The sequence below is a fragment of the Sesamum indicum genome, linkage group LG2, assembly GCF_000512975.1.
Source record: "Sesamum indicum cultivar Zhongzhi No. 13 linkage group LG2, S_indicum_v1.0, whole genome shotgun sequence".
NCBI lineage: Eukaryota > Viridiplantae > Streptophyta > Magnoliopsida > Lamiales > Pedaliaceae > Sesamum > Sesamum indicum.
The window spans coordinates 8,559,419-8,570,069 of NC_026146.1; the positions used below are offsets into that span (position 1 = coordinate 8,559,419).

Here is a 10,651-nt window from a genome sequence, read left to right on the forward strand (position 1 = left end):
TTGTATCCATTAGTTTTTAAAGTATGATCAAACTTTTCATACCATTGTTTGGGTGCTTGTTTTAACCCATATAGTGATTTTCTAAGTTTACAAACTTTATTTTCTTGGCTAGGTATAATAAACCCCTCTGGTTGTTCCATATATATTTCTTCTTCCAAGTCTCCATTTAGAAAGGCTGTTTTTACATTTTGTATTCTCCACCTCTATCAGATCTAAGTCTTTTAATCTTCTTATCCAATTGATTTTCGACTTCAGTCTTAAATTTAAAAAACATTTCAGCAGCCTCATCTTTTGATTTTAATAAATAAATTCTAGTGTATCTAGAAAAATCATCAACGAAGGAGATATAATATTTTTTTACCACCCTTGATTAATATATTTTTTAAATCAGCTAGATCCAAGTGGATTAATTCTAGTAATTCAGTGCTTCTAGATGTGATGGAATTAAAAGGTTTCTTTACGTATTTTGCCTCTACACAGACTCCACATTTAGAGCATCCATTTGTGTCAGAAATATTTATAAGATTCATAGTTTTCGACCTTTTAATAGAGGAATAGTTTACATGTCCTAATCTACCATGTCAAACATCAACAGATTTCATCAAATAAGCATAGTTGGAAGAAATTTTATTAATAGCAGGCGAAATAGTGTTTAGAACAAATAAACCACCAGATAAGTATCCCTTTCCTACAAAGTCATTATTGCTAGTGATTATAACCTTATCAGATTCTAACACAATTTTCAAGCCAGCTTTATTCAATAAACTACCAGAAACTAGATTTCTACGTAAAGAAGGCACATATAGTACGTCATTCAAAGCAAGTGTTTTGCCATAAGTAAGTTTAAGGAAGATCTTTCCTTTACCCAAGACTCCGGCGGTTGTACAGTTTCCCATGAAGACACACTCGCCGTCCGTTGCGTCGCTAAGTTCATGGAATAGTGCTTTGTTGGAGCAGAAATGTCTGGACGCTCCAGTGTCTAGTATTCAGTCTTCTTTGTTCTCTATCAAGTTGGCTTCTACAACTACCGCAGCGATGATCTCATCATTTTCAGCTAGGTTGACTTGTGGAGTTGATTTAGTGGTTGGATTTTGGTTTGTCTTTTGTTGATCCTTTCTATGGTAGCACTAGTACGCTTTGTGTCCTAGCTTCCCACAGCAGTAGCACGATATTTTGTGCTTTTGGATCTTGCTGTCAGGTCCTTTGAACCTCTTGTGTTGATTGTTGTTTTGAAAGCCTTTTATTTTATTCTGGGAAAACCTGTTTTTAAATCCAGCAGACTCAACAAGGTTAGCTTTAACTGAAACAGAAAAGAGAGAAGTTTTCTTATCTTTTAGACGATTTGCTTCCTCCGTTCTCATATGGCTGATTAGTTCTTGAAGTGTTAGATCCTTTTTCTTGTGCTTCAAGTGGTTGCGATATTCACTCCAAGTAAGAGGGAATTTCTCCAGTAGTACGTTGGCTTGTAAAATTTCACACATTTTCTTGCTCCTCGCTTGGCACTTCAGTTACTAGGTTCTCGTACTCATAGATTTGGTCCATTATAGGCTTCTCATCAACCATTTGAAATTGAAGCCATTTGCCGACGACATACTTTTTTCTTCCAACGTCATCACCTCCGTATCTTGCCTCCATTGTAGTCCAAATTTCTTTGGCACTCTTATAGTTGACAAATAAATCGAATAGAGAATTGTTCATATTTTTCAGCAGATGACCTCTTACCATTTTTATTATCTCTGTCGTATTTCAGTTTTGTCTCGTGCTTAGATTTTGTAGTCGTCCCTTCTGCTGGAATTGCCGCTGCAGTAATGGCAAGAGTGGAGATTTCAGCTGGAGTTTCCGGTGGATTCTGGAACAGCACATAGTCCACGTCCAATTGTTCAAAAAATATGAGCAACTTTTGTGACCATCATTTATAGTTGGTCCCGTCAAGTGGCTCTAGTTTGGAGAGGTCAGGCAGTGTTTTAGCAATTGGACCAGCCATTATAACAATATTTCGCTTTCAACTTGTTGGAATATTAAAAGACTGTGCCGTAGAAAACTACTGCCTTGAAAGCGAAATTTCGGTACTACCGTGGTGCAGATAGTATAAACCGATCGCTCCCCAAGGTTAACACAGCTATTACTTTCTTACACGCGCACTCGTGGAAAAAAGCTTGGAACTCATGCCTATTTATAGAGCCATGACTAAGTAGATAAAATCAATTGGACTTATCCAATCCTTAATTCAACGGGTATAATAGAATAAAAGAGGATTTGTTCGTTAATTAACTAAAATTAAGGCAAGGTACTTGGTATTCTTTTTAGTCATTCCTAACACCTTTTTCTCGTTCTTCAAAGCGTCACTCCCCCTTGTCATCACTCACACACTGAGGAATACGGAGAGAGCGAGAATACAGAAATGGGTTGGTTCCTTTGTTCTGGAAAATCAAAGAAGAAAGCAAAGAAAGATCAGGACAAGAAGTCTGATGATCAGATCCCATCAAATACAGGTTTTTGTGTTGGTGAGAGGCTTTTGGGGTTTCTTGTACATTGTGAGCTCTCAAGATTGTAGCTTTTTTGTTCTGAACCTCCTTTATTTCTTCTATTTTTTTCTTGGAAAATTTGGTGTTTTAGTTTTTACTGTTTTTCATTTGCTCATCAGGAGGGGGATTTTGCCTCTTCCAAGCAGGTTTTGTTTTCTTGATCCCACTTAATTTGGTGGAAATGCTTCTGGAAAATGAGCTTTATACCTTTTTTTTTTTTTTAAGTGGTTTTTATATTAGTGATATATCATGTTTTTTTCTTAGACGAGGTTTTAGCCGAATTCCTGTTTTGTGGCCAAAGTTAAATCTTTAAATTTGCACTTGCATATGATTCAGATGAAACAATCGTTAAGACAATTTCGTCCTATGTGTATGCATTGATTGGGTCTAGACAATGTTGGTTCACTAAGTTATTCAGGTCTGAGTTGGATAAAATAATAATCTGCCTGCGAAAGTAGGAAACCAGTTGCGGAAATTGGACTGGAAGTAAAATTATTTCAAACTTTCTGCTACTTGTTTAAGGTTAGCATTTTTAGTTAGCTCACTTTATTCGAGTCCAGTATTACAGTAGCTTTAATGGAAACACCAAAGCACATTCACAATAAAACAGGTCTTTAGCAGTTTCTTTAAAATCATAGTCTTTAACTGTTCCATATGAATAAGAAAGAAACGTTCTTTTGATTCCTCTGTATCTGAAAGATGAAAATCTTTCAGGCCCCATTATCTAAATTCATCAAATTCCAAAAGATTACTGCCCTTCATTTCAACCTTCATGAAAATATGTTGTAGAGTTTCTGTGACGCTATCAAGGAGAGAAAACCAGCCAGTCACAATTTACCATCTCCTATTTGTGTGTTTCTTATTTCCAGCTGTTTGTCAATGATAATAGCATTAAAAAGATCCTTCAGTTGTAATTATCAATTCTGGAATTCGGATCTTTTTCTGTTTTGCAGATAGATAGTAAAGAAGGGAGAGGTCCATATTTTACAAGATATTTCACGTCTCAAAGACAAGAAAGACCGCGTTCAAGCTCAGTTTTTGCCTTAAGCAGCAAACAACTTGGATTCACGATCAAGTTTCGTAATATGTGATATCTGGTACAAAGCATATAAGGTTGCTTTACTTAATTCTCTAACTCATGAAAATTCTTACCTTTTATTTAGGTCACTACAACATTTTTGTTGGTGATCTCACCCCAGAGGTTACTGATGCCATGTTGTTTGCAGCATTTTCTGTTTACGCTAGTTGTTCGTCTCTCCCTCTCTCCCCCTTTATATATATGTGTGTTTGTGTGTCTCTACATATATATCCCGTCTCTGTTCCCGCCCTGAGGTGGAACGCACACATATCCTCTTAATAGCAGATTTCTTTAATTTAGCACTCAAAATTATAGGAAAACTAAGCCAGGAGTGTCTTTCAATTTTGTATGTTGAAGTACTTGTTTAAGTATTTGCCACCTTTTCAGTCTGTGGTCTGGTAATGCTGACTGTCTCTCGATTGGTCATAGTGATGCCAGGGTTATGTGGGATCAAAAGGCTGGGCGTTCCATGGGATTTGAATTTGTGTCTTTCCGGAACCAGCAGGTATGTTGTTAGTGCATCCTTTTATCCTTGATTTTGAATGACAATATTCTTGACTTAGCTGAATCCTTTGGATTTTCTTGTTCAGGATGCACAAAGTGCAATAAATGATTTAACGGGTGAGAAAAGTTTGGATTAATTTATATTTAAATAGTTTCTTTTTGATCTCAAAATGAATTGTCGGTTTGCTTTGATTAGTATAAGCAAATAAGGAATAGGAAAGTTACTTTTCTACTATTATGATATGTTCTCAGGGAAGTGGCTTGGCAGCAGGTATATACGTTGCAACTGGGCCACTCCTAAGGTGAGTAAGTTGGGTCAAAACATTAGTAAGCTGACATTAACAATATGAGGGTAAAAATAAAGGATTATGAGAAGGAACTAAGTTGGATACATGGCTCCATTAGGTGGTGCAAAAGAGGTTGTTACCTATTAAATGTTGTTAAATCTTCTAAGAGGATTATTTGGAAAAAAACTAAGCTGTTAAATAGTTTCTAACATATTTTGGTTACAATTAAGCTGTTAGACATGTGAGAAGTAAGATTGCAAGCTGAAGCAGATTGTAAGATTCATATTTAAGTTGCTGAATACATTTTAACTGAACGTATTTGATGGTTGTCTTATTTCTAGAGCTTATTAGGCTTTTCTTACAATGTTGCTCAAATTCTTATTTTTAGTAGATGTTTGAACAGAAGAATGCAGAAATGCTTTCTAAGGCCTTGTTGATATTCCTTTACACATTAAGGCTTTGTCTGGTTTGTATAGGAATTGGGAAAGTGCAAGTTGTGCTTATTTTACCTGGGGAAAGTATAATCCTTTTCTTTTAAGTTGTTTGCTATAAGACAACCATCAATATGTTGTATACTCCATCAAAGGGAAACCCAAATGCTTCCCCTACTCAGCACAATGAAGATAAATAAGAACTAATTTTACGATTATCTCTTTCCTTTTTGTTATGGATAATACTGTAAGCAAACATCAAGATGACGATTTTTTCTTTTTTGAATCTTCCCCTTATTCTCTGACCCCAAACCCACTAGACTTTATCTTATGCATTTCTTTATAAGTCCATTTTTGTTATACAGTCACCTTCGGTGAAACCAAAAAAAAAAAGTATTTTGTAACTAATCAAAAAGAAAAAACATATTTTTTAGATGATACTGATTTACAGAGGATGACAAAGAGGCAGCAAACAGCGATGTTCCTGAGGATAACCCACAGTACACCACCGTGTATGTTGGCAATCTTGCCCCAGAGGTAAAAGCCATCTTTGCCTTGTGCTTCCTCATCCTTCAGAGTACACACTGATCATCTTTGTTAATGAGAGCTTGGTGTTTTCTATTTGTGTGGTTTCACTAGTTTTTATTTTTCCAATGTGTAGTAAATCAAGTCATCAAAAAGTATTATTTGGTTCTCTTTAGATACACGCCTTGTATTCGTTACCGAACCCAGAAATGATAATGTAAAATCCCTTGGATGTTTGTTGGGAACAATGAACCTATCTCTCTACACTACATACACAATGGTTCTTTTCAAATCTGAATGTTTCTTGTCCCTATTTTATAATAAGTTCCTTGTTTTGTTCTCTAGGTAACCCATGTTGACCTGCATTGCCACTTCCATGCACTTGGTGCTGGATCAAATGAGGAAGTTAGGGTCCAGCGTGATAAAGGGTTTGTTTTTGTTAGGTACAGCACTCATGCAGAGGCTGCAATGGCTATCTCGATGGGGAACACTCAGTCATTCCTCTTGGCAAACAAATTAAGGTTTTTCTTCAGTTCTACTTGTTGGTCTGGAGAGTAATCATGTGGCTATGGATACATATGTTGTTGCAGCAGCATTTTGGAGAAATTTTACAATATCTCTCTGTTAACTGACTGTTAATCTTGCTAGTTCCCAACTGTGCAAATGCTACTGTAAATCAACAAAATGGTTTGTGCACTATGGGTAAGAGGAAAGCAGATTGCAGAGTAAGATGTACAGATCACAGAGAAATCTTGGATGAGGCTTTCAGAAATGGGTTAGTTGTACTATTAGGGCCAACACAAAATGATGTATATGTTTGTCCTGCATTTGTCCAATGAGAATGGACTCTAGTTTAAATAGAATACAGTCGTCTTCCATCTTTGATAGATTGCGCTTCTTGCAAAGTTATGCCCTTTCACCTCCTGTCGCTCTTTCCTCCCCTTTTGTGGATTCTTTTCATTGCCTTCTTTAAAATGCGAAGACAAGGATCTTGGACTTAATGAGGATTTATTCTCTTTCCAGTAAGTAGCCCACTGTAATGTGCGATTTGCATTGGAGTGTGGTGGATGCATATAGGGGTCACAAACCATTTATTTCTTGTATCATTCTCCAACTTTTAGCATTTGACTTCCGTGAATTCCACGTTTCTAATTTTCTGACCTTGACAATATTCTTGCATGCATACAGTGCTCATGGGGTAACAAGCCGACTCCACCAGGAGCAAGCTCAAACCCTCTCCCACCACCTGCACCTGCAGCCTTGCCAGGCCTTTCTGCAGCTGACCTTTTGGCGTATGAGCGACAACTCGCAATGAGTAAGATGGGTTCCGCAGGGGCAGCATGCTCTGAAAGCATCTATAGGAATGGGTGCTGGTGCAAGCCAGGCTATCTATGATGGTGGTTTCCAGAGAGTTGCTGCTGCCCAACAGCTCATGTACTACCAGTAATTTCATGATGATTTGATCGATATGTGGAAACTTAGAATGGCCAATCCCTTGAAAGCCCGTGTTCGAGGTCTTTTTTTCCCCAACTTTGTAGGATACCTTGTACTATTTTGGTTTTCGGGATGGTTACCCGATGCGACATATGCTATGCTTGCCGTATTGTAACCTATACGTGCTGTGTATGCCTCTTTTCATCTTGGAGTAAGTTTATGAGTAGCTTCTTTGTGTTATTTGGCCCCCTCAATTTTCCTCTTCGCGTAGCTACTTGTCCTTTATGCCCAGATCTGGATCCCTTCTCTTGGTGTTTATATTAAGTGATAATTGTATTTAACTCTTCAACTTATGGTTTGTTTGCAGTAAAATTGAATGGCTTTGATATTGTTATGAAATGTGTGATATTTGTTGGCTTTGACTTATTATTGATTGTAATTTTGCTTAACTATATTCTAGTACTTATTGGCGTTATCTAAATGCAACTTTAATTAACTTGATATTGATGTTAATTTCCCGCCTTCTAATATGCTGTCATCTAGTGTTTATCGAACATATAACTTAATTTTCCTGGCTAAATTATTGGTCAATTTTTCAATTACTTGCATTGCAGATAATGATCATTGTAAGCTTGTCCCTCAGCCGTGCCTTTTGAGATGCCAATAGTATTACTATTCTGTATGCTGACATCCATAGGTAACTTTCTCACTTGACCTTTGTGGATATTTTACTTTTGTAACAGTAAATATGCGGCCTTTGTTTTATTACATGTCTTTGGTTACAAGAAATCACACTTAGCTGGTTGAATCACTGTTTTATGTGCAGTATTAGAATTCTATATCTCCCTTTATCATGAAACTATAGCATTTTAAAAATCTTTTTCTACTTCAAACAGTGTTATCTATCTTCTTAGAATCCTGATATTTGACAACATATCAAATATAAATGCAACATATCAAATCAGGGGAGTTTGGGAAATATGCGATCTGCTGAACTTTTGGATCTAGTGCATAAATAAACTTTGCAGGGTCGTCATGGTTTACCATCAATGGATCTGAATGATCATCGGTCCATCTATAGTAGTTATCTGTGCAATAGTTGGCAGAGTCTTGTGGTAATGAATATCGAGATTTTTAGTTTTCCACTTGGCATCTTAGGAATTTTCTAGTTTTGGTCCTTTTCTGTTTTGATGAGCATTCATAAAGCACAAATTTGAAATATAAGTACTTGTTGATGTATTCACCAGGTATATATCTGTACGCTAGGATGTTCCAATTATAAAATCATGAAATCATAGTAATCCGGCAAACAATTGCTCTCATCAAGATCAAATCAACTGCATGCGATACTCAAGTGATAGATAATAACTAATTGAGGAAAATTACGTCCTAAAACGTATATATAATAAATAATTCTTAACAACTCATTCGATATTTTTGACAATGAAAATTCTGTTTTTGTCTCTTTTAGTACATCAAATCTGGTTATCATTTTCACTGCATAAGATAACATGCCCAGCGTGGAAGTTGACGGTCGGGTTGCTGGCAACATAAGATAGAGTTTCTCTTTTGGACAACTGGTTTAGGTGGCCTTTCTGGGCAATTTTATATCTCAAACTCGTTACTATAATACTGGAAATGAGATATTATCTTTGTTCTGTCTAAATTCCTTAGTTTCTGGATTGAGCCACATGGTCCCACTCCAGCTTAACATCATATAAAAACATCACCATGTAAATATCCTAGGAGAAGAGTTCTTTATACCATGAACCAAATTGTTTTTTATGTGCAACGTGACAGCTTTGAGAATAGTAAACATGTAGGAATTCAGGAACAAGAGGTTCAGCGTTGGTGAGTTTCAATTCTATGAGCTGGTGATCATGAAAAGCTGTACTTGCGGAACTCTGGTTCGCTTGTTTTCCATCACCGTGTTGTTTACTTGATAACCTAGACGATTGAAGTTAACAAAGGCAAGAAAAGCGTCTCGTCTTCGATGGGTGCAGGTGGGTGGTAGCGTTGAGGTCTCATGTCTCTAATTGCTTACAAATTTTGGGACATAGTCTCAGTTCTAATTGAGTGATAGGATTAGGCAATCAGGCAGCGGCCGGTATCCTTGGGCTGTGTCTACTAGGCTGGATATCGACCAAAATGTCTCTTTTCTCGCATTTTGCTTAATCCCATTTTGTTGCACACAGCCCACTGCCATGGTTGGATAACTGGTCGATTGCCCACACGGATATTATTTTTAGTGATCAAACTGTATAGTTTGATTTATAATTATTAATTACATTTAATTAATCTTAAATAGTTTGTGTGGTGGTCGGAGTAACTTTTATGGGTTCTCAATTATTTTCAAAAGAAAAAAATATACCCAAAATAAAGGGGTTGTGCAGTCTCATGTTTTTAAAATTTAAACATATCTGAGAAAAGCAGCTAATAAGACCAACACCATTGATACTACCAATACTGTCAAATACTCTCTTTTTGTTGATCTATATCTCAAAATTTTATTATTAGAGAGGTTCTGAATTCAAATCTCATTCTACTTATATTATACCATTATTTATTATTAACGTGATCAAGAATTATTTTTTAATTAAAGAAAAGAAGGCATGATAGTGATTGAAAATGAATAATTTATGAATATTATAATATGCACGGCGAACACCTTAAATATACTTGGGGTGTGTATTTTTGTACGTATAGTGTGTATATATTAATTTAAATAGAAGATATAATGGAATTTGCAATAGAAAATCAAAATCAATCACTTCAGAAAGAGAAGTCATGGATAACATTAAAAAAATTGCATTTTTAGTCTCATATTTTACGATTATTTTCAATTTAATTATATTCATTATGATTTTTTCACATTCCTATAAATTAGAATTTTTTTTTTAGTCTTTATGTGACTTTTTCGTTCAATAATTGATGGAGAAGGGGGGGGGGGGGGGAGGGGATTAGTACAAACAGGTGCCAGACTGTTGGTCCTGTGACTTCTCCATTAATTATTGGACTGGAAAGTTATTTGAATACGGAGATGAAATATAATTCTACTTATGGGAAGCAATATGATAAAATTATAATAAATGGGACTAAATTAAAAACGAGCTTAATTTATGGGTCTAAAAACGCGATTTCCCCAATGTCGACTGAAGAATTATAAATACTCATTCATTATAAAACTCAAAAAGATTGTGTGTCAGAGAAAATGAATAGAGCGCTGCTAGATTTATAACGGGTTTCGCTACAAACAAACTCAAGTGCATTAATTGAATATTCGTACTGTAATATCTACTTTAATTTGTGGTTGGTGATGAATATACTGGATTAATTATGAAAATATCTTTTAGATCTAATTAGTATCAGCTTATTTTCAAGGGTATTTATAATGATAGAAAAAGATAAAAACGCGTTTTTATCATATTAATAATCGTCAATTTCTTGATTAATAAAAAACTAAATGGTTAAGTCTTTTGCATATTATTTATATTTTATATTATATAATATACATTAGTAAGTATTTTTATATTATTAATAAACATATACGTCGTACTTTTTATATTATCAAAAAATATTTTTTAAAATTATCAAAAACTACTTTTAGTTAGTATTATATATACATGCATAATTATATACTTTATTTTTATAAATTTATATATTTTTTTAAATATTGCACATTTTATACGTAACATATATGCAAATATGAAGAGTCACCCTTCCCTCTAGGCCCCCTTGGTGCATCATCATTTAGCCCAGTAGACTAACTGACCTTCACCATAGATACTTTTTTTTTTTTTTTTTTTTTTTTAAAAAACCACCTAAAGGGGGGGGGGCTTTTCGGGGCCCCCAGTTTTTTTTTTTTAA

The 10,651-nt window shown here is 35.3% G+C and overlaps 1 protein-coding gene across 12 annotated transcripts; it reads left to right on the forward strand.

Annotated features, from left to right (window-relative positions):
* On the forward strand, positions 2,359 to 6,748 carry LOC105155615. Of its 12 annotated transcripts, none has more exons than XR_002286621.1 (9): positions 2,370 to 2,504; positions 3,479 to 3,638; positions 4,033 to 4,108; positions 4,194 to 4,224; positions 4,360 to 4,409; positions 5,277 to 5,362; positions 5,794 to 5,871; positions 5,999 to 6,125; positions 6,539 to 6,675. XR_002286621.1 is itself a non-coding variant. In XM_020692075.1 (8 exons), the coding sequence occupies exons 3-8, from the start codon at positions 4,046 to 4,048 to the stop codon at positions 6,663 to 6,665; spliced, it is 435 nt and encodes a 144-aa protein (XP_020547734.1). In that variant the 5' UTR covers positions 2,359 to 2,492; positions 3,479 to 3,638; positions 4,033 to 4,045; the 3' UTR covers positions 6,666 to 6,748. The 12 variants fall into 12 exon arrangements, 5 of the variants coding, with proteins under 5 accessions (XP_020547734.1, XP_020547731.1, XP_020547733.1 ...); XR_002286622.1 differs by having other exon boundaries at positions 5,999 to 6,372; positions 6,539 to 6,671; XM_020692075.1 differs by lacking the exon at positions 5,999 to 6,125 and having other exon boundaries at positions 2,359 to 2,492; positions 6,539 to 6,748.